General features: G+C 48.2%; 1 protein-coding gene and 1 non-coding gene across 2 annotated transcripts in view; both read left to right on the top strand.

Moving 5' to 3' along the window:
- The window catches only part of SCTR (secretin receptor), a 94987-nt gene that overhangs the window by 5524 nt on the left and 65591 nt on the right, over positions 1 to 23872 (top strand). The window contains exon 2 of the mRNA XM_077779609.1: positions 15173 to 15365. Coding sequence (XP_077635735.1) covers positions 15173 to 15365 — 193 coding nt within the window. The remainder of the gene's footprint in view (positions 1 to 15172; positions 15366 to 23872) is intronic.
- On the top strand, positions 22405 to 22477 carry TRNAK-UUU (transfer RNA lysine (anticodon UUU)). The gene has a single exon. It is a non-coding gene; the product is annotated as a tRNA-Lys (tRNA).

Below are 23872 nucleotides of genomic sequence, written 5' to 3'. Positions count from 1 at the left end.
CCTCCCCCTCCCCTCCCCCACCTCCTGCCCTCTCTACTCCACCCTGATCCCCCATGGACATTATTCCTTACACACACAGCTTGGGCTTCTGTCTTCCCAGGAGTTGTCCTTGTGTCGTTTTTTTTCATTGTATGACCTGACACTTTATGGCTTCTTATTGATAAGAAATTATAGTATGAATCCAATAGGAATATCTGCCTTTCCCATACCCACATTACTTGTGTTCTATGTGGTTTCCCCCCTACAACACACACACACACACATACACACACACACACACACACACACACACTGGGAATATTCACTTTNCCCCCTCCCCACACCATCATCACTGATTAAAAATCTGCCCATCTTTCAAGGCTGGTGCTAGAGATGGCCCATCTTCTACCCTCTGCAAAGTCCTCTGAGCCAGGACTGTCTCCTTCCTCTGGGATCCATACATTTTGTTCTATCATCTTTGTTGGCACTTTCTTTTTATATGTTGCACCCGTTATTACTTGTGTGTCTTAAACTGTGAAATTCTTATCAGGAGGGGACTGTGCCATATCTTCGGATCGCCCACAGCCCTTGACACAGATCTTTGTTTATGGTGATTACCCAGTAACCGTTGGCCAAGTGGATGAAAAAAAAATCCATCTGCTTATACAGTAGGTTGTTTTAGTTTTTTCTGTTTTGTTGCCCCAACAAAGTTGTAGATTTTAGGTCAAATGCTGTGTTGCCCAGTCCCAGACCTTTCCACTCCCAATTGAATCATCAAATGCTTGTTTCCATGTGGTTGCTAACGGGTCTTTGGTAACGCTTTGTCATTTGTTTAATTTTTTTCCTTCGGTAAATTTGCCAAATTCCCTATTTTATATGTAGAGATAGACATAAACATAGATATATAGATGTGGATATAGACAGACTATGGAGGTCTCTGCATAAGTCGCCAAAGTGCATATTATAGTGCAGTGGACCTGGCTGCTTGTCCACCCCCACCTTTCAGCTCTGCTCAGGCTTCTCCCCAGCCCCTGATCCCCAGATCCCCACTTCTAGCAGTGGATGCCCGTTAGTCTATGCCAGTCATGGAGCCCTCTGTCCTCTTGTCCATGGCTGATTTCCTGTTGAGTATGTAACCCAATTCTGGCCACAGAGACATTAGGGTAAGACTTCTGGGGGACCCCTGGAAAATACATAAATAGACAATCTTTCATAAGCGCAGCATCTTTCTCTTTCTGGACATTGTGGTATCCAGAAGTGATTCCTTGGAAATACAGCAGTCATCAGAGGCCAGGAGGGGCCTGGGCATGAAGGTGAAGCTGGTGAGGAGGATGACCAGGACAAGGAGACAGGAAGACAATTCTGGACCTGCATGACATCATCTCACCTCTGCTTGTCTGGTGCCCGCATCCCATGATCTCCTCCTTCCAATTGAAACTGTTCTGACACACAGTGATTTCTAAACACTCATTTCAGGTCACCCAGACCCACTGAATCAGAGCCTACATATAAACAAGATCCTCCAGAGATTCACAGACATGTTAACATTTGAGAATCACTAAACTAATGACCTACAATGATAGCCGTTTTCGATGATCAATTATTTAACCGATTCATTTATGTATTTCACATTTATTTCCCCGAGAGTTTGCAGTGAGCAGAATGCAAAGGTATCCCAGCCTCTGCCAGACTAAGTCAATGAAATGAGCATAATAACAGGCACAGAAGCTATAAGCGATAAACTTCAGAAGCACAAGGAATAGCTCACCTCCTTGCTTAAAACTCCTAGGTGGCTTCATATTGTACGGAAGAGAAAATGCAAAATCCTTAACACACCTTTCAAGGATCTGCAGGAGCTTGCTTCCACCCTTCTCTCCCCACCTTCTCTCATCGCAAGCGCTGGGCTCCTTCCACATCCCCTGGTGTGCTGGGTTAAAGCTGGCTGAAAATTCTGACATTCCTCTGGTGGAGAGGTGGGATCCCCGGCCCTGTCCTTGAATCTAGGTGGGTCTGTGACCGCTTTAATTGCCCAGTCCAGGCCTGCCTGGATTTCAGATGGCAACATTGGTAGGAAATAATAAAATGGTTGTTATTTCAAGCCTGCAAGCTTTGGGATAGATAAAGCTGTAGCAATACATCACCAGAAACTTGGCCAGTTCCCGGTCAGCCTAAAGATCCCTTCCTTAGAGGGGCTTTTCCTGGCTTCCCCTTCTAAACCAGGCCCTACCCCAACCCCACCACCCTCTTTCCCAGCCCTAGGTGCTCTCTCTTCAATGCACTTACAGCAGTGAGTGATCCCAGACCAAGGGGCTTACCTCTCCAATGTATGTCTTCCTGAAGTCTCCCTCTTCTGACATCAGCTGATGGCTGACTCGTTCACCATTGAAGACTTATCAGCTCGCACACTGGTAGGATCTCCAAAATATTTGTAGGGTCAGGTCATTAATGAGTCATGCCAACAGAGATCTAAATTTCTACATGCATATACATGTATGCGTATTTATATGTATGTTTATATTTACATATGTTTGGAATATAAATGATATACGCATATAGTTCAAAATTCCCACACATGACCCGGTCTTGCTCACAACACGGTCACTGGATGCCAAGGGCAAGTGTCCCAGGAGGGAGCCAGGCATAAGCTAGCCGTATGACCTAGCCTTGAAAGTTGGGCCGTACTACTTCCACCTCATTCTGTCCATCGAGGCCATTCTCAAAGACCCACTCTGGTATAAGAAGAGGGAACATAGACTTGTAGGGGCCAAGGTCAGGTCACTGTGAGATGGGCCACTTTGTCATGAAGATTATTTTGAATTAAAAAGCAATTATATGGCACCTCTATGGCTCATAATCGGATGGTTAAGCAGCCGATTTCGACTCAGGTCACAATCTCACAGTTCACCAGTTCAAACCCTACATTGGTCTCTGTGCTGACAGCTCAGAGCCTAGATCCTGCTTCAGATTCTGTGTCTCTGTCTCTCACTGCCCTTCCCGCATTTGCACTCTGTCTCTCTCTGTCTCTCTCGCTGTCTCTCTCTCTGTCTCTCTCAAAAATAAATAAACATTTGAGGTGTCTGGGTGGCAAAGTTGGCTAAGCATTCAACTTCCGCTCAGGTCATGATCTCATTGAGTTCATGCATGAGTTCAAGCCCCATGTTGGACTCTGTGCTGACAGCTCAGAGCCTGGAGTCTGCTTCAGATTCTGTATCTCCCTTTCTCTCTGCCCCTCCCCAGAGTGTACTCTGTCTCTCTGTCTCTCTGTCTCTCTCTCAAAAATAAATAAACATTTAAAACAACATTTTAAGCAATCAAGGGGCACTTGGGTGGCTCAGTGGGTTAAGTATCCTGCTCTTGATTTCAGCCCAGGTCATGATCTTACTATTCGTGGGATCGAGCCCCGAGTTAGACTCTGCACTGGCAGCCCAGATCCTGTTGCAATTTTCTCTCTCCCTCTCTCTCCCTCTGCCCCTCCCCTGCTTGGGCACCACATGCACCCCCTCTCTCAAAATAAATAAATAAACATTTAAAAACATAAATAAATGAAAAGTAATCAATACCCAGAAGATTCAGGAAAGGTTCTCTATCTCCCCCTCAATTGCCTGAAAAGACTGTAGATAAAGGAATTTCTATAGGAAGGGAGCTATCACCAAGCACAAGTACCTTATACTATGAACTAGGTACGGCAGACAGAGAGGGAACCAGCAAGACCTGCGTGATCAAAGTCTTCTATGCCCCCCTGTTTCTAAGGGACCCAGCCAACACTTGTTTACAACAAACATTTATTCTTTTTCAAATATGAATTGCTTTTCTTCCCTTTGAAGTCCCAGACCCCTCTCCCCCCACTCCTCAGTCCAGAATGACATACATAACTGGTTGTGCCTGTCTTTGGACTTTCTTGTCTGCCTGGATTCCCTGAATCTAGGTCATTAAATTTTGTTTTCTCCTTTTAATCTGTCTCATGTCCCTTTGATTCTTAGTCCAGCTAGAAGAACCTCAGCAAACTGAATACGTGCTTCCTCCCAAACAGACTCTGCCTCTCAATAGAAGAGTGTCAACATCTTAAGTGATGAGGTTTGGGGTTGATGGTGGTGGGGGTCCGGAGCCAATGGCCATGAAAGAATTCTTGAAGACGTCTTTGGTGCAAAAAGGTGATTTTATTAAAGCACAGGGGACAGGACCCGTGGGCAGAAAGTGCTTCAATGGGGTCGGGAAGACTGACTGGTTATGTAGTATGGACTTGGGGAGGTAAAGTCAAGCGGGAGGCCTCCAGAGGGACTTGAATATGCTAAAGAGGACTCCAAGCTACCTGAGGCCTTGCTATTGTCAAGCTCAGGTTGTTTTCCCTCTAGCAAGGCATAACTTCAGGATGGTAGGGGGTCCCTGGAGAAATGTTATGCTTTGTATTTGCCTAAAGTATCTGTCAACAGGCTGCAGGTTATGAGGAAATTTAATTTTCCCCACCATATCCTTCTTGCTTTTGTTCCCCGTCACATGGGGAGGTGATGGTGGGGCTCCAGGAAACGGAGTCTATAGGTTTCTGCAGATTAGGCTATTGATACGATTCCACTTTCTTGTCATTTACTAAGGTATTTGCAAACTGATGGAGACCCATGTCCTGTGTGAGTGTGATTGTTATTGATTCGCCATTTGTTTTCTTTCCTTTTCTTTGTCCTTGAGCAGCCTGGAGTGCCTGAGGAATATCACACACATTCCTGGGGGGTGGCAGGTGTGTGCAGCCCATCAGCTTCCCTTCTGCTGCCTCGTCAAGAGGGGACCACATTCTCTGTCCCTCTGGCATTGACCATGGATGGGACGGTTCAGAACTGCTGGAGCCATCCTGCTACCGGCCTGAGTTTATGCAACTCAGAGGAGGAAGGGGCAAGAGAACTGCGTGCAAACAGCCTGAACCATGCATCCGTCCACCCCGAAGGACACTCTGTCTCTCGACTCTGTCACATGAGCCATTACCCAGCCTTATTGCTACGTCAGCCAGTTTGAGCTGGTTTGTCAATCATCTGCAGCCAAGCGCATCTTAACTTGTATAGCCAGATGCTTTAATTGCACTGATTTTTTCCAACCTCATACTGCTGAAAGACTGGTATTCTCTGGCCCATTACACAGATGAGGAAACTGAGGCCTGGAGGTTTAAAGTAACTGCCCGAGACCACAAGGCTGGCTGATGACTAAGTCAGGATTTGAATCCAGGTTTGTTTGCGGCCGGCATTCTTTTCTGTATGCCAAGCCAAATTGCCTAATCAGGCCGAAATGTGGGGAGCCTCTGAGAGGTTGGGCTGTACCTCATCTTTCTTGGCTCCATCCAGAGAAGATAAGGCCTTGGGAACACTAGCAACATTGTCTTTCAGATTTGGTTTTATTTGCTCTCTTTTATTTGATCTGTTTTAATGAGAATATTTCATATAAATGTTTAAAAGGACGCTGACAAATGGAGGAGGAAAATAAGAAAAGTAAAGGAAAAACTGCTTTCCTGAGAAAGCCGGCCCACATTTCCAGAGTGTAAACAATGAGCCCGGACCATAAAAAGCTCGTTAAAATGTCAGGGTTCTACCTTTGTACTTCAGCACTGAATGGGAAGTCAAGCTCGCCCCATTATTTATGGCTCATCAATAATACATTAGCTCGGCTCCAGAAAAGCTCACATTCAAGAGGGGACAGACCTCTTTGTTTGGTTTATTGAGCAGCTGACAGGGCAGAGCAAGTTTATGTTGTTGGCGTGTTCGTTTGGTGAAGGCCTTAAACCCGGACCTGCAGGGACAGTCAACTCCTCACTCCTCTGCAAGGCTCTCCTCGCCCCTTGTCCCTTACCCCAATCCAGTCCCTTCTGCTCACATGTCACTTTCCAAGGGCGACTTCCGTAAGTGAGTACCAGGGGAAATTGTTACAGGTGACAGAAATGGATGAGTGACAGAATGGATTCAAAAGTAAGAAAAAAGTTAAAAACGTATCTATTTATCTTCTAATAGATAATATCAAGAAAGGTTTTAGTCGTAGTCGCCTCTAGGTGCCAGAGAATGGTGTTAGGATTTTGTCTTTCTTTGTCTCTGGGTTCTCCGCTCCCTGTTGGCTTCATTTCCAGCCAAGATGGCTTCATGACATGCGAGGGCCGCCATCTTGCTACTAGCTTGAGTGTAGTGCTCACGCCTAGGTTTTGGTGGTGCCACTCCTACCGGCCCACCGTCAGTCATGAAGGTGAGGGGGCATGAGGCAAGCCGGAACCCTACCAACCAGCCCGACCCCCACCCCAAGGTGGGGTGTGTGTGATATTCCTCAGGCACTCCTGGCTGCCAAAGAACAAAGGAAAGAAAACAAATGGTTGGGGCACCTGGGAGGCTTAGTCGGTTAAGCGTCCGACTTTCACTCAGGTCATGATCTTGCAGTTCAAGAGTTAAAGCCCCACGTCGGGCTCTGCGCTGACAGCTCAGAGCCTGGAGCCTGCTTCAGATTCTGTCTCCCTCTCTCTCTGCCCTTCTCCCGCCCACTCATGCTCTTTCTCTCTCTCTCCTCTCTCTCTCTCTCTCTCAAAAACAAATAAACATTAAAAAAGAAAAGAAAGCAAGTGGTTAACTGATAGAAATCACAGTCCTACAGGACATGAGTCTCCAAACAGTTTACAAATGTCTTAGTAAATGACAAGAAAAAGACAACCTTATCAATAGTCTAATCTCCAGAAACCTATAGGTTTCCTGGAGCCCCAACATCATCCCTCTATCGTGACCTGGGGAACAAAGGCAAGAAGGAAATGGCGGGGGAAAATTAAATTTCCTCGTAACCTGCAGCCTGTTGACAGATACTTGAGGCAAATACAGAGCATAACATTTCTCCTGGGACCCCCTACCGTCCTGAAGTTAATATTTTCCTGGAGGGAAAACAACCTGAGCTTGACAATAGCAAGGCCTCAGGTAGCTTGGAGTCCTCTTTAGCATATCCAAGTCCCTCTGGAAGCCTCCTGCTTGACTTTACCTCCTCAACTTGATACTATATAACCAGTCATCCTTCCTGACTCCAGTGAAGCTCTTTCTGCCCATGAGCCCTGTCCCCTGTGCTTTAATAAAATCACCTTCTTGCACCAAAGACGTCTGAAGAATTCTTTCTTGGCCAGCAGTTCCAAAACCCCATCAATGAGCCCATCCCTGAACCCAGTCGCTGTGGTTAGTTGGTGGTGGTGCCTCTCCTTGCCCACCAGGACTGGGTCATATCCTCACCTCTAGGCAGCTGTTGGTGAAAGTCCCACCAAGCCACACGTCTGAGAGCGGGGGAGGGGAAGGGAGATCCTTATACCAAAAGAAGAGGGATTAGAAGCTGGCCCGACATAACAGATGTCTGTTAGATTGAACTTTATAAAGCTATCAATATTCAAAGATATTTACCTGCAAGAACGGTGACTGATATGACTCAGCCTCATACCTTAACCCCCAAGGCTTGGCTCTGTCCCTTAGAACATGGTCCCATGGAATGTGCCACAGTTTACAACATCATCCACTGTACATGCTGGAGTTGCTCGCTCTAGCTGACCCGCTGGCTTGTGAACTGTGTGGTTATGTAAGCCTCTCAAGTCTTGACCACCAGCTCCGTGATCTTGCCAGGCCTCTCGGGAGGGGTGCAATTGAGTCCCACGGGCTCTGTGCACAGGGGTGAGGTTGCCACGGGTAGTTTCCCCAGACCTCTGTCATTTTGGCACAGCCACCTGGAAGAGAGTAGGTGCTCAATGACTATTCATCAAACAAACGTACTTAATTAGTTCTCCAACAAGTGTGTATTGCTTTTGGGAAAATGCGAAGAAACAAAACAAAACAACAAAACAAAACAAAAAATTCCCAACCTAATTTCTTGTTGGAGAAGTCATTTGAAATAAAATCTCTAGCTAACCAGGTAAGCCCTCTCCCCCAAATGAAGAAAACACTGAATCAGTTTTATTATTAAGCATTAGGCCACTGTAACGCACATCCCTGACAATCCCCAAAACAGATGCCAAAGAGAAATAAGAAATCTTACCCTTATACGGAGCCCAGGAAGATACAAGGGCTTACACACAAGTTAATTGTCTTTATCCAAAGGAACAATAAAACTCCTCATATCTTTTGACAAGTGGGAAATTACAACTTGGAGCTAAATGTCTGAGCCAACCTTCACAGAGACAGGGAGCCCGGACACCATTGTGACTTGATGTCCACATTTCATGGAGATGTATCCATGGCCTTCAAGAAAGGCCTTTCTGGGAAGCAAAACTGGCAATAGGCTTATTTTGCTTTTAAAAAGACTTACATCCATCTCGAAGAGATGGAGACTTCTAATTATAAGTTTTCTAAAGGAAATGCTAAGATATGGGAGAGGAGAAAAGATCTCTTTCACTTTGGGTTCCAGGGAAATGTCTAAATTTAATTTTCAGGGGATTGTATTGTAGGGGAGGAAAAGTCTTTTCCCCCCTACCCTCCAAGGTTCAAGGGCTGAAGATTGCTAATCAATCTGATAAAAGATAGATTAATGAGGGCAAAAGCAGATGAGCTGGCATTTCAGAAGGAAATGAGATTCAGGAAGGCGGTCAGATAATTGAAGCGTATATGCCATTTTAGGGTAAACAAAAGAAAATGGGGTTGGGGTCGTCTGGGCTGGGAAGGCAAGTTATGGGAAGGGGAGGGGAGAAAACATATGGTAAATAAGGTTTGTCCAGGTATGTAGATAAGGGTCTCCCAGGTGATTATCTTGGGGCATAGCTCTTTTTCCAGTGTGGAGACTTTTTTACAAATGGAAACTTCCTTTATAAATGTAAACTTCCTTTACAAAAAAGCATATTTGTACTTTATTATTAGGTAGTGGGAGGTGGGAAAAAGAGCTTTTCCTGTAGCTGCTAGTTCTCAATTGCTTTTGGCTCAAAATAACCCTTAGTCTGGGGTGCCTGGGTGGCTCAGTCATTTAAGCCTGTACGACTCTTGATTTTGGCTCAAGTTCCTGAATTCAAGCCCAGCGCTGGGCTGTGCACTGACAGCGTGGAGCCTGCTTGGGATTCTATGCCTTTCTCTCTCTTTCTCTCTGTCTTTCTCAAAAATAAGTAAATAAACATTAAAAAAAATTCTCACACATAGTTGGTACCCTTCAGTATTTAGCCTTACACTTTGCCTCACTGGGGTGAGAAGAATACCTGTATGAAATCAATGGAGAAAGAGTTACCCTAGAACCAAATGCAGGGTCTTCCATCCTCAAGGTAACTTCTTTATTATTATTTTTTACTTGTTTAATGTTTATTTATTTTTGAGAGAGACAGAGTGTGAGCAGGGGGAGGGGCAGAGAGAAAGGGAGATACAAAATCCGAAGCAGGCTCCAGGCTCTGAGCTGTCAGGGCAGAGCTTAACGCGGGGCTTGAACTCATGAACTGTGAGATCATGACTTAAGCCGAAGTCGGACACTTATCCGGCTGAGCCACCCAGGTGCCCCAGGATAACTTCTAAATTACTGTTATGAGAACATGAACTTCCAGTGTTTGGGATGGTCATAACTTCGGTGTGTATGCCCCACTCTACCTGCAGAGGTCTAGGAGAAAAGGGTTAGAATCAAGACACAGAAAGTCATCAGAGTCAAAGAGAGGACCCCTCTCATGTGGGCTGTAATGAAGTTTAATCGGTGTATAGTATGGTATTTCCCTGCAGTCACCATAATGGTAATTATGGTCTCACACATTCTTCCAGAATCTTCTCACTCCTCCATAAAGAGGTTGAGTCTATGCTGTCTTCCCTTGAACCTGGGCACGCTTTCGTGGTTGTCTGGATGTCAAGAGTGAGCCCTCTTGGGGCACCTGGGTGGCTGAATCAGTTAAGTGTCTGACTTGGTGTCATAACCTTGCGGTTCTTGAGTTTGAGCCCTGCATCGGGGACTCCATGCTGACAACGCGGAGCCTGGAGCCTGCTTCAGAGTCTGTGTCTCCCTCTCTCTCTCTGACCCTCCCCCTGCTCTCTCTCTCTCTCTCTCAAAAGTAAATAAGCACTAAAAAAAAGAAAAGAGTGAGCCTTCTTGCTCAACTATAGACTGCAACGGTTGTGACCAGAAATAGACAAGACCCCTTAACTCTCCTAAACCCATTGTGCTTATTTCTTATCACACTTTCTTGAGGCTTTGACAAGGACATTTTGAGATAACCGGAACATTCCAACCACCAGCTTAGAGCAACAGAGTGCCTAGAAGACCACCCCACATGTCCCCTTCCCCTTCTGTGACCCTCTGCTGAGCACATACTGACCCCCACCCATGACCACACGTTCTTTGCCTACTTTCTTGCACACACACCCCCCAACCTCTCTCTATAAAACTCTAGTGTCCATCTTTCGGGCAGAGGTTGGTTGTTAAGGCTTAAGTTTGCCACCTCCCCCTGCTGCTGGCACCCAAAATAAATTCCTTTTCCTTTCTCTTTCCAAGCCCTAGTCTCTGGAGTTATTGTCTTGGCTTGCCATGAGTTTACCTGAGTTTGTTCAGCAAAAGTGTTGGCAAACTCAGACAGGAGCTGTGCTTTCCAGCCCCTTCAGGATCCCACCAGAACAAAGAGCGGGCCCCAGCAGGACGCCAGGGCTCATTTGTTCCTCTCCTGAGTTAATGATTGTGAAAATTGGTAACATGGACGATACAAAGCAACAGAAGGAGCACTGTGTGCTTTCCAGGGCTGGCTCATCAATTACAATACAGTTTCTGCCTGCTCTTGCTCGGGATGGACACCCTTAGGGTCCTGAACCACACTACCTGAAGCTGCCTGTCGCTGAGACCACTCTGTGTGAAGAAAAAAAAAATCCAGAGTTTCAGTACCAGCAAGCCTACCTCCCGACTGTGTGATTTTGAGCCACAGTCTCATCATATCTCAGTTTCTTCATCTGTTAAATGGGTATAATGATATTTCCAAGTGGGGTTGACGCGGTTTGAAGGGCTGGGGTTTGGAGCCGATGGCCAAGAAAGAATTCTTGAGACATCTTTGGTCCAAAAAGGTGGTTTTATTAAAGTGAAGCACGGGGATGGGACCTGTGGGCAGAAGGAGCTGCACTTGGGTTATGAGGAGTGACTGGTTATATAAGATTTTCTATCCTACGGAGGGGAGGGTGATGTTAAGGCCCCAGGAAATTGAGTTCTATCTGTTTCTGGAGATTGCCTTATTTTCTTGTGAATTATCAAGACAGTTGCAAACTGATGGAGACTTGAGTCCCCGCAAGCATGTGATCTCTAATCAGTTAACCACTTATTTTTCACTTTTCTTTGTTCTCGGGCAGCCCAGAGCGCCTGAGGAATGCCACACGAATCCCATCTGGAGGGATTGGTGGGGGTTGGGGGTTACCTTGTGTGTTACCCTCAGCTAGCCTTTGCTGCCTCATCAGGGTCATTTTCCCTTGCCTCATCCCTCCCAAACCCATTTTCTACTTTTCCCATCCAGTAGGTAGACTATATGGATAGTTTGTCTCTCTTGATTGTCTGCCTTGTCTCGGGCATTGGATCATGTTCAGCCAATGGAAAACATCTCCAGGGGACCAGGGGGCGGGGGAAGAGAGGTCAGGGCATTTATCTGACCCCTTTGCCAGGGCCACAGTTTTGCCAGTGGCTGCATTATTCTATGGTTAGGCCCCTGTGGGTGAGTCTAAGCTCTTGTCAGCCCCTGGGCCACTGCTTTCTGTCCTTGCTGCTTGTTAAAGAAAACATTACTCTGACAGCTGTTACAATGGTAAGGAAGACTTCATTCAAGACTCACAATAGTGGTATTGCAAGAAGGGAGAGAGACCTCGCCCAGCTTGAAACATAATGAGAACAAGTGGGGGATTTATGGCCAAGAGCAGGGTGAGGGGGCAGGGGATGGAAGATCACTAAGAGGAGACCCCAAGAGTGGCGGATTGTCGCCAACAGGATTTCACAGGATTCTTCCTGAAAGCACGCCAAGATTGAGACACCAAGGTGGGCCAGGATGAGGAACTTGATAAGATATCAAGTTTGGTCAGCCAGTAAGCGTTGCAGGGATTCTCACTAAGCTGAGGATGGCCAGACTCTTGCTGAGTGTGGGCTGGGCAGGGCCAGAGACAGAGGGCGCCAAGGTCAAGTTCTAGTCGAGAAAAGGGCTCTGAAGAGCTGAGCTCAAGCTTCATCAAGGAGCGAGAGAGTCATTGCCAACCTTTTGGCCCACTGTTGCTGGTCCCTGGCACCTCGCTATCGCTTCTTGGTTCCCTTAAGCTTGCCTGCACTTCTGTTCCTTTAATGGTCCTTTCGTTAAATTCTCTTCAGTGAAACCATTTGAACAAAATGTTCTCCCTCTCTTGCCAGACAGTGGCGGCTGGGCCTGCCCACCTCATGGGGTTTTGAGGGTCAGATGAGATGGTACACGCAAAAGCACGGTAAGGAAGTCATCTTTTTAAAAATATTTATTTATTTGGAGGAGAGCGCAAGGGAAGAGGGGCAGACAGAGGGGACAGAGGGTCCGAAGCAGGCTCTGGACTGACAGGCTTGACAGCAGCGAATCCCCACGTGGGATTGGAACTCACAAACTGTGTCTGACACTCAACTGCTCAACCGCCACCCAGGTGCCCCAGGAAGTCATCTTCATGATTGAGAGGAACCCTAGTGCAGGGCAAAGGGCAAAGGGCAGAGGCTTTGCGCTCAGTCCTGGGGTTAAATCTTGCCCCCGTCCCTTGTTAGCTGTGTTATTGGAGGTGAGTGCTTACCTTCCCTAAGCCTCAAGCCGTCATCCTTTCAATCAAGGAAAGTGAATATCCGTCATCTAATGGCAGAGGATTGGCTACAGGACACATCCCAGATTCCTACAAGGTTCTCTCGCACACGACAGGTACTAAGTACATTGTTCTTTTGCCTCCTCTTCCCTCCACTCCAGTTACAGAGTTGTTTTCTCAGACAGGCTTTGCAAAGCCACTAACTATATCTGTGGCTTGTAAATGGGCATCTCACCAAGCACTTTAGACTCTTTTCTCAACGCTCAGAGACACGCAGCCTCCCATTTCAGGAAGAATAGCTTGCTGCGGGGCAGAAATTTATTAAATTGCCTGGGACAAATGTTGTTTTGCTTTGTTACTGGCGATCATGAGGCTCTGGTATAGAGCACAGATTACATTTTTGTGTACTGTTTTCTTGACTTTTTTTTTCCATCAAAAAAGCATACATACAGTGGGTACAGAAAATCTTCAGGCAACATGAAAGTCTAATCGGTAAGAACGGCAAGTCCTTATGGCACTTTCTGATGCACATTTAGAGTGTTGGGGTTTCAGGGGCCCAGGAAGCAACCTTCTTTCCAGCCTGAATCTTGAACCATTTAAGAATGAAGGTGAAGACAGAGGTGGCTCAGGTAGTTTAGCGTCAGACTCTTGATTTCAGCTCAGGTCATGATCTCGCAGGTTTGTGAGTTGGAGTCCTGCGTCGGACTCTGCACTGACAGTGTGGAGCCTGCTTGGGGTTCTCCCTCTCTTTCTGCTCCTCTCCCCAGCTTGTGCTTTCTCTCTCTCAAAATAAATAGATGTTTTTTTAAAAAATGGAAGACAGATGAGGCCAAATGTCACTTTCATGGGTAATAAAGTTGATCTGGGCAAATGTGGTTTGTACTTATGGGCAAGCAGGTTTTCCAGCTCTGAATGGCAGAATTACATAGGCCGCCACCCTGGCCCTGATGGTACTGGATCACAGGGACAGAGTTGACCTGCAGTGACAGCCTGGCTGGGGCAATCCAGTTACAGGCTCTCTGCAGGCAGGGGTGCTGTCAAAGGAAGGGGAGAGGGAGGGGGCAGAACCTCATGCAATCCTTATCCCAAAAGCATGAATCATACAGAACTCTCCCCACTGGTGTGTGTGTGTGTGTGTGTGTGTGTGTGTGTGTGTGTGTTAGGGGAGGGCTTTATTGTGGAGGTTGAGAAAGGTCAGGAGGATTATACTCATGGCTGCACTCCTGGAGGAAGGAAATATCAAGGTGGGGCTAAGTGTTCCCCTTCCACATACATCATGTCCTGTCCTCTGGTCCTGTGATAGTGCTTCCACAATCATCCTTGCACGCATTTCACTGAGTCTTTGGGAGAGCATTTCTGTGGCAAAAGTTCTTAAAAATGAGTTCCTGTTCATGTATATTTTGGGCTGATATATACAGAGCATTGAGTGTGGACCTGAGAGCTGAAGACTTTTTTTTCTCTCTTATTTCTGCTGTAATTTTTCTGACCTTACCTTTATCAATAGCTTCTTCAGGTAGGGAAGGCTGCTAAGGGCTAGAATATGTTGTTTTAAGAGCAGGTTAGCGGGGCACCTGGGTGGCTCAGTCGGTTAAGCATTGGGCTTCGGCTCAGGTCATATCTCACAGTTGGTGGGATCGAGCCCCACGTTGGACTCTGTGCTGACAGCTTGGAGCCTGGAGCCTGCTTCAGATTCTGTGTCTCCCTCTCTCTCTCTCTTTCTTTCTTTCTCAAAAAATAAATAAACATTTAAAAAAAAAAAAAGCAGGTTAGCAATCTGACCAGAGGTCAGTCACGGAAAATTAGGGTTAGCTATGGAAGTGTAGACCCAGGGTGTCCTATCTGAACTTCTTGGTCGCATGTACCCGGCAGCAGCATTGAGTCTCCTGTGTCCTCAATGCCTTTCTCTGTCAAATGGGCATAATACCGCTAAGCTATTTAGGGGGAATCAAGGAGCTGATGTGTACTTAAAGTGCTGGAAGAAAGGTTAAGATAGGAGAGCCAAGAGGAAAGGAGGGGTCACCAGTGCAGAGAAAGAAAAACTTGAATCTAGGAGAGTTATGTAAGGGTGCCTGGTGCTGAGAGGCTAAAAGCCAGTCTGCAGGTCGCCTGGGCACTCAGACTCAAGTTGAGCAGGCTACTGGGAATACCTGCCCGGTGCTTACATAGTTTCTCGGGGACACCAGAATGCCACCAGGCTGTCCATGTTCAGCACAGCTCCCGGAATGCCTGGGTGTACCACGCCCACCCCCCCTCCGGGTCTCACCTCATCACCCAATTTCCCTGTGGGATGGCGCCCATGGGCATGAAATTTCCTAGGATGAGCGTGTGCATCTTTAATAATGAAGAACCCCTCAGTGAAAAGCAGAAATAAAGTGCCAAGTAGCTGTCCCACCCAACAGATGCAAAAGGCATCTACGGAGCCCCCGCTGTGCTGTGTCCGCAGAGCCCTGGCACAACCTTCTCTCCCCCAGCCCCCCCCCCGCTCCCCGAAGGTGGGTCTCATTAGCCGCGAGACTCAACACGGTGACAGCGAGGTGGCCGCGGGGCCGCCCCAGAACTTCGAGAGTGCTGGGGGAGGGGTGGGTTGCAGCGTCGAAGGCCGAGCCGGCGTGCTCTCTGCCNACCCTGCCTCCCCGCCCGCTGCTGTCGCCGTCGCTGCTGCTGCTCGCCTGCGCTGCGCACACCGTGAGTACCGTGCGTCTCCGCGGGTCCCCTGCGAGGCGGGCGTGGAGGGGGGGGTCCCCACATCTTCCTCGAAGGAGCGGGAACTCTAACACCCGTCCCCAGCAAGGATCAGCTCTATCAGCTCCTCTCCAGATAGCCTCCTCTCGCAGAAGAAAAGCAGCAAGTGAGTCGGGCGAAGGCAGCTGTAAGATAACCCCCTGTGGCCCCCCAGGCTCCCCCTTCCTCCAGGCTGCGCTTCTACGCAAACGCTGGAGGCGCCCCCTGGCAGCGCCTAATGTGTGCTGGGCCCTCCGCCTCAAGAGTTCACTGAAGCTTGTAGTCGGCTTCCTGGGCTGATAGTGTCACCCTCGCTTTATGGACCAGGAAACCGAGACTCTCAGAGGCCAAAAATCTTGCCCCAGGAAAAGGCGATCGGAACCCACATCCGTCTGCCCCGAAGCCTTGACATTTTCACACACACGCACACGCACACTCACGCACACACCGGACTGCAGAAGGGGAAAAACTCAGAAAACTCTGGCAGGAGCTTCCGGCGCCGCGGTGGGAGCGTTTGCAGCTCCCTCCCTCTCCTGTGGGATTTGGCTCCCTAAAGTCTGCTCCTCCCGGGGGCTTGGCAAACCCGGTCCAGGGAGGAGCTGGAAAAGAAAAGAGAAAGGCAGAGTGAGTGGCTTGTTTTCCCTTCCCACAGAAACGCCTGGGAATCCGGGGTCTCTCCCGCTGGGACTTGTGAACCAGACAGAGGCTGTACTCAGGCTGCGTGGAAGGAGTGGGGAGGGGGTGCCGATTCCAGAACCATCGTCTTCCTCCCCTCAAGGCCAAGTCCCAAGAAACCCCCTAGAGAAAGTGCTCCGGGGCCCAGTTCTGAGTCTCCAATCTCTGTCCTGGGCAAGTCCTTTCAGGTGTCCAGTGACCTTGCCTTCCTGTTCGGTTGTAAGAAAACCCCTCACTTCCAGAGCTGATGGGAGTGTCGACACTCAGGAGGTGCCCATCTTTCTGGCAGCTCTGTGACATTCCAGCAGCAGTAAGTTTGGAAGGGTGGAGTTTCGGACTCGTTCCCAGCTCCCCTGGAACCCTGGGGCCGCTTCTCATCAGTGGCTGGTATTGGAATATGCTAGAACGACAGTGCCTGTTCGTGAATCCGAATTCCTACTTTGGGGGAACTGTCACCTGGGACGTTGGGAACCATTCAAAGCCTCTAGGTGTGTTGTTATAAAGTGCCCAGGTGTGGGAGAGGCAATAGCTTCCTCCTTATGACCTTCCCCACCTCCCTCTTAAGTGTTTGCAGTAACCCTGAGGTTGTCAGAGGAAATCAACTGGTGTCTGGGCTTCAGGACTGAGGTTTAACCTTTAAATCTCAAAGGGACCCTCAGGGTATGTCAGGAATAAGCAGTGGGGGAAATGAGAGACTTCAGTGTGCCTCAGGAGGCTGCTTCGTTATGCTCTGGTCCAATTCCCTTATTTTACAGATGACCAAACTGAGACCCACAGAGAAAAGAGACCAGCCCCAAAGCAGCAAGTTAGTGGTGGGGCTGGGGCTAGAACCCAGGTCTCTTGATTCTCACTCACCCAGGGCACTCTCCCGTACGTCCTCGGTCTCCACATGCTATTTTCATGCACTCATGTACCGCCTTGTATTATTATAAAATGGTTTCCTGTGTGTAAATCTTGCTCCTCTGGGTATTTTATGGGCTTATCCAGACCTGAGGTCTCATACTTCTTTAATAAATAAGAACTCCTTTAATACATAAGAATGGAGCTGACCTACTTTGGTTGGAGTATTTCCCAGGCTTTGAAACCCTGCTTACCTTCTGTTTCTTTGGCTCTGAGTGGTCAGACGTTTGATTTAGACATTTAAGGGCATTCAAACAATTTTTTTAATCCATTTGCCCCTCCCCCTTGAGGGGGATCAGAGGCATCTTTCTAATGGGCCATTATTAGGCCAAATTGTTGATGCCACTACCCCCACAGTCCCTGCTGCGCCGTACAGAGAGGTGTCAGGGGGACCCCTCGCAAACGGAAACCAGAAAGTGCTGATGGTTGAAGGGGGGCAGTTTTCTGAGATCTCCGTAGGAAATGGAGGCCACGCCCCACTTTGCTCTCCAACGCCCTGTGTACCTCATGAGGGCTTTGACCCCGAATGCTATTGTCATTATTTACTAGCACGTCTGTCCTTCTCCTCCCCAATACACACACCTTGAGATTTCGTCCTATTCGCCCTGTATCCCCAGAGCCATCACCGTGTAAGGAGGGAGCCCAAAGAGTGTGTGTTGATTGAGTGGATGAGTGAATGAATGAAGGAGTGAACGAATGAAACGGTGATGCCCAACAGGAGTGTCATAAGCTGTGGCGCTTTCATATAGCATCAAGGAATAAACAATGACACCCTGAAAGCAATTGTCACTTACAGAATTGTGCATCAACGCGTCCAGCAAATAAAAACTAGTCATTCAAGGTACGGCTCTTAAATCCGTGGCGTCTGGCAAACTGCCAACTTGATACCCTCAGGGAGTTAAAGTCAAGTGAGGTTTCTTAACTTTGACACCGGTAATCCCAGATATTAAAGCTGAGCTTTCGGCGAGGGGTGCCGGGAAGGGAGCTATGCCCTCCCTCGGCATGGAGGAAGGGAGAGGGTGGGAGTCATGGGGACACGGTGGAGAGAGGGGCGCCCCAGAATTCTTTGCTGTGGGGGACCGGCCTGTGCATTGTATGCTGTCTAGCACCAGCTCTGGCCTTTACCCCCTAGAAGCCAGTAGCATCTCCAAGTTGTGCCAGCAGAAAAATCTTTCCAGACGTGGCCCCGTGTCCCCTAGGGGGCAGAGAGGGCAGAACTGTCTGTGGCCGAGAACCACGGCCTCAAAGGTTGTCATGTTTCAGGGGGGATGCATTAGCAAAACTGCGGCAGGTGGTCATCGCGTGTTGGATTCAGGGCAGCGGGTTTGGTGACGGAGAACGTAAGCCGAGGACCCAACAAGCGTACCTGATGAAAACCCGCTTCCAGACAAGGAGACGTGTCGACACTGGACTTGATCTTCTCCAGCCTCCCTCCCATTTTCCCTCCTGTCTCGGCCTCGTCTCAGTTGGCGGCTCACAGAGAAGGCTGTGGCATGGGGGTCTGGCACGTGGCACTCCTACGTCCGCAGGCTGACGACGAGCTCTGTGGCAGGTGGGGGAGCAGACTTTGAGGAAGGCCTGTAAGAGTCACCTGAGGGCTGGCTATTGCTATCTCCTCCTCCTCCGAGGGTCCCTGGGATTTTTGTATATACCTGAAAAAAATCACTTTCTCATTTTCTGGGGAGATATTTGTGGATTTCTTTTGAAAATTCTACTATCTCTAAAATTAACATGAATGACAATGGTGATAACGGCTGGCCTTTTGGAGCCCGTACTTCACACCAGCTACTCTGCCAGGTTCTTGCCAGCAGGATCCAACTCATTCTCACATCAATAGCCGTAACCTTTGGGGCGCCTGGGTGTCTCGGTCGGTGGGGCGTCGACTCTTGTTTTCCACTCAGGTCATGATCTCCCGGTTAGTGAGATCACATCTGGCTCTGCGCTGACCCTACAGAGCCTGCTTGGGATTCTCGCTCTCTCCCTGCCCTTCCCCTGCTCATGCTCTTGCTCTCTCTCAAAATAAATAAACTTAAAAAAAATAATAATCATGACCTTCATTGTGCAGAGGAAGAAACAGAGGCTTAGAAAGAGCTGAAGCCACTTGTCAGGGTCGCCCAGCCAGATGCGGTGGGAGGACCCAGCCCAGGGATTCGTAACCAGCACATGCATCTGCGCCCAGAACGAGGCCTGCACTGGTTCCTGGTGCCTAAGGGGCTGTCATAAAACTCTTTCCCAAGCCTCAAAATGACATTAATTACAGTTTAATCTAATCGTGTTATAAAATATAAAATAAATATTGAATTACATACAGCATTTTATTGAGGGTCCAGAGATGAGCTTGGGGTCACAAAATCAATCAAACGGGAGGTCCGCTTCTCAAACTGTTTAGGGGGCTTCTTCAAGAGATTGCATACAAGTGGGGGAGGGGCAGAGAAAGAGAGAGAATCCCAAGCAGGCCCCCCACTGCCAGCTCGAGCCTGAGGCTGACCTTGAACCTAGAGATCATGACCGGAGCTGAAACCAAAAGTCTGAAACTTAACTGAGCCCTCCAGGCACCTCTTGGAGGCTCCTTCCCTTGGCTTTGACATCTCCTTTCTGCGCTCCCATCGAGCCCACCTCCCTGCACCCTGTCCCCACTACCCCTGCCCTAAGACATCCCCCCAATGCCACGGGAGGGCTCAGCTCTCTTCCTGGCACCCCTAGCTGAAAGCCCAGATTTCATAACCAGTGTGAGGGCTCCCCCACCACAATGGCGCTCCCCCCTTCCCCAGTGTCCCTATTTGCTCCTTGCTTCCCTGCCCTTTGCAAGCTGAGGCTTCCCACTGCTGACCTTCACAGGGCCGTTGGGACAGCCTACAGCCCAAGGTAAAACCCACAACACTCAGATTCTATCTACTTGCTTACATTATACACAGAGGGCTGCTCTGCATTCATGTGGACTCCAGAAAATAATAATATCCTGGGGCCCACCCAGCCTCAACATTCCGTGACTGACCCATTCCAGGGGGCTTGGCCGTGTCCCGCTGTCCCAGCCCACTGTGCTGCCAGGGTTCCCAAGCTTTCCAGTCTTTTCCAGAATCCCCACGTGTCCAACACTGGTCGCTCCCCCGTGAGCTCTCCCCAGTGTCCGTGGGTTAGCTCATGTTCTCGACATGAGAGGTACCACCTCTTTCATTTTCAACAGACAGGCTTGCCTCCTGTTTCCTGAGAGAGAATGAACTCCCTCTGACCAACATCTCGCCCTTGCAGACGTGCCTAAATTGTCCCCCCTGTCCCCTTCCTTCCCATCTTCTCAGTTGCCTTAGGCTGCCATAACAAATTACCACGGATTGGGTGGCTCAACCAACAGAAATGTATTTTCTCATGCTTCTGGAGGCCGGGTGTTCCAGATCAAGGGCTGATAGGGCTGGGTTCTGGTGAGGATTCTCTTCTGCTGCCTGCGTGGCCAGTCCCTGCCCCTGCGCTCCCAATCCCCCCCACCCCAATCCACGGGGACCTCCATCCTGAGATAACACAGTGCCTAGTCTGCCATCTTCCCCTTACCTGGCTTTCCCCATCAGCTGGTGAGCGCGCCCGGGTCTGTGCAGCTCAGGTGGTAAAGAGCCCTCCCTCTGCACTCTGGGCCTTGTAGCCACAGTTCCACCTCTGCCCCTTGATGGCCAGCTTCTTGGAAGAAGCAACTATGGTGATTGCCTCCACTCCCACTGATTTCTCAGCCCATTGCAGGCTGCTCCCACCCCACCACCCACTGACCTGTCGTGGCCTTCATTTTGCTGCCTTCACTACATGCTTTTGGGCCCTGGTCCTACCTAGGTGACCACATGATTTAGGAGACAGAGGGAAGGATGTAAATAATGATGTCGAGACAGCAGGCATACAGCCAACTGTGCTGAGCAAAGTGGGCATGGGAGCCCGGCCCCTCAGAGGCATCTGGCGCGAGAACCTCCCTCCTCTCTGCTCACCCCTCCTTGCTTTCTGCTCTTCACAGGCTCCCGGTCCCCGTCCTTACACTGTGTCTTCTCAGTCCTCCAAGGACTTCTTGCCCAGGATCGCCCTTGCTCACCTGGCTCTGCTCACTCTCATCGTGTGATCTTTCTCAGAAGCCCTACCGCATCAGAGATCCAAACTTCCCAGCTGTTCTTCCTGAAGCCCCCAAGCCTCCTTCTCTCGTCTTGTCTTTGTTCTTCCTGTTCTTGAAACCATGAGGCGCCCAAACCAGCCTCGTGGGAGCCACACTGTCCCCTGCCCTCACCTCCACACTCAACCCACCGCCCGCTCACTTTCACATCCGGGCTCTCTTCTTTACAGCACCTTCTGGGTACAGTGATCCTCACTTGTTCCCTAAATGGTGGAGCCTCCTCCTGGAGGGCCCCCCGTTGCCACGTCGGTCCCTTACGATCTGGCTGCTGCCTTCACTGTGGACTTCAGCTTTTGGCCTCTCTGGACCCTCTTGGACCGTGCACTTCAAGAGCAGGAACCGTGTGTCCCACTCACCTTTGTGTCTTCAGGGACGAATCAATTGCTGGCCGTATAGTAGGTGCCCAATAAATGTTTGATGAACTTTTGCATTTTGAACTGGTTGTATGATAATCAGTTTCCTCTTCTTAGTTCTCCTCGTATAAACTCGACTAGTATCGTCTCTCCTTTTATTTCCCCCTCGAAAAAATTTCTTTCCAGTCTCAAGTTGGCAGGCAAGTAATTGTATCGTAAAGCGTAGAGGCAGAGTGATGTTGGGTCTCTTCACCTCCTTCAGAATTCAACAGTTTTATTTTATCTCTTCCCACATTTTACCCTTCAGATTCAAGAGTCCAGAGTTAAACCAACAGAACTCTCTCGATATCTTTCCTCTCTTATTTTGATTAATTATGCACACACTCTCTCTCTCTCTCTCTCTGCTGACTGGATTTTTCTGTTGCTTTCTGAAGGATGGAATATGGTTGCTCCATAACTTTGAAGATTACATGCTTTAGGAAGGGGAGGAATTGACCTTACCCTCCGCCCCCCAGACCAAATATCCAAGAGAGGAAAGCACATTGTCCCAAACTGGGTTAGGTTTTCTCTAATGTTCTGATCACTGAAATGGGACCTCACAACATATCTCAGTATGAAGAGATCTCCCCAGGGAGTTGTTGGCTAATAGGTTGAACAGATGCCTCAAAATATGTCTACCATCTGAGAAAATCCCCCTAAGAAAGAGACAGTGGAAGCTATTCACACCATCATCAAGCCACGGGGATGAACTTGTGTACTATAGTGGGCCAGCCCTGACTAGGTGCTAAGTGACCCTCAAAGGGTGGTACGGATATAGAGATATTACGAGATACACAGTCTTAGAAAGTTTACAATGCAAGTGACTTTCTTAGAAACAATTACTGTGGGTTATACCCAACAAAGCCAGAACTGGATCTAAAATATGAGATACAGGGGATCCTGGCTGGCTCAGTTGGTAGAGCATGCGACCTTTGATCTCAGGGCCATGAGTTCAAACCCCATATTGGGAGCCTAGTTTTTAAAAAATTAGAAATAGGGGCCCCTGGGTGGCTCATTTGGTTACGCATTCAACTTCAACTTAGGTCATGATCTTGAGGTTCTTGAGTTCAAGCCCATGTCAGGTTCTGTGCTGACAGCTCAGAACCTGGATCCTGCTTGGGATTCTATGTCTCCCTCTCTCTCTGCCCCTCTCCCACTCACTCTCTGTCTTTCTCTCTCTCTCAAAAAAAATAAGCATTAAAAAATTTTTTAATTAAAAATAAAATATAATAAAATATGGGATACAAAAAAGTAGCGTTTATACAGGATGGCAATGGGCAGATCAATTCCATAGTTTCCAGGTTTAGTCTGGAAAGTCAAAGGACTTCTTGAAGTCAGTTCTAGAGAGGCTCAGAGGCAATATTCCACAGAGCTGCTCTATTGAGAACCTTGGTGTGATCTGTGCTATGTAATTGATAAGATGAAGGCCTATGGATTTCCTAAACAACAAGAAAAAAGACAGTTAACTTAAAATTCTAGGAAAAGACAAAAGTTATATGAAACATTTTACAGTCTAAGTATCTAAGAAGCCAAGATTTTGACATGATTGCGGCAATATTTTTAAGACTCTGGATGTAAAGAGGGCCTGATCACAAAGTCTGAAACTGAAGAAGAAAGTAATGTAATGTGTGTTTTTGTTTGGTTAATTAAAATAATAAAGGGGTGCCTGGATTGGCTCAGTAGACTAAGCCCCCTTTCCAAAGCCTCCCCTCCCAATCTTGTCTAGATTTAGGTCAGGATCTCACCTTTCCTGGGATTGAGCCCATTCCTACCCTCCCTCTCACCACAGCATGGAGCCTGCTTGTGATTCTCTCCCTCCTTCTCAAAATAAATAAATAAATTTTTTTTTTAATATTTTTTATTTTTTTTCTAGGAGAGAGAGAGAGACAGCGTGAGCAGGGGAGGGTCAGAGAGAGAGAGAGAGTCACAGACTGAAACAGGCTCCAGGCTCTGAGCTGGCAGTCAGCACAGAGCCTGACGCGGGGCTCGAACCCACGAACCGTGAGATCATGACCTAAGCAAAAGTCAGACGCTTAACCGACTAAGCCACCCAGGCGCCCCAATAAATAAATAAATTTTTAAAAAATAATAAAAATAAAGTATAATTTGATATTTTTTCCCCAATACTTTCTTGCTGACCTTATGAGGAATACATATTTTTAAAGGTGCTTAGTTCTGAGGTGCTATTTGGTTTTTTAAAAATGTTTATTTTTGAGACAGATCATGAGTAGGGGAGGGGCAGAGAGAAAAGACAGAGGATCTGAAGTGGGCTCTGCGCTGACAGCAGTGAGTCCAATGCAGGGCTCAAACCCACAAACTATGAGACCATGACCTGAGCCCAAGGGGGAGGCTTAATGGACTAAGCC

Source organism: Crocuta crocuta, unplaced genomic scaffold (assembly GCF_008692635.1).
Source record: "Crocuta crocuta isolate KB4526 unplaced genomic scaffold, BGI_CrCroc_1.0 scaffold18, whole genome shotgun sequence".
Lineage (NCBI taxonomy): Eukaryota > Metazoa > Chordata > Mammalia > Carnivora > Hyaenidae > Crocuta > Crocuta crocuta.
This window is presented reverse-complemented; position numbering and strand designations above follow the sequence as displayed.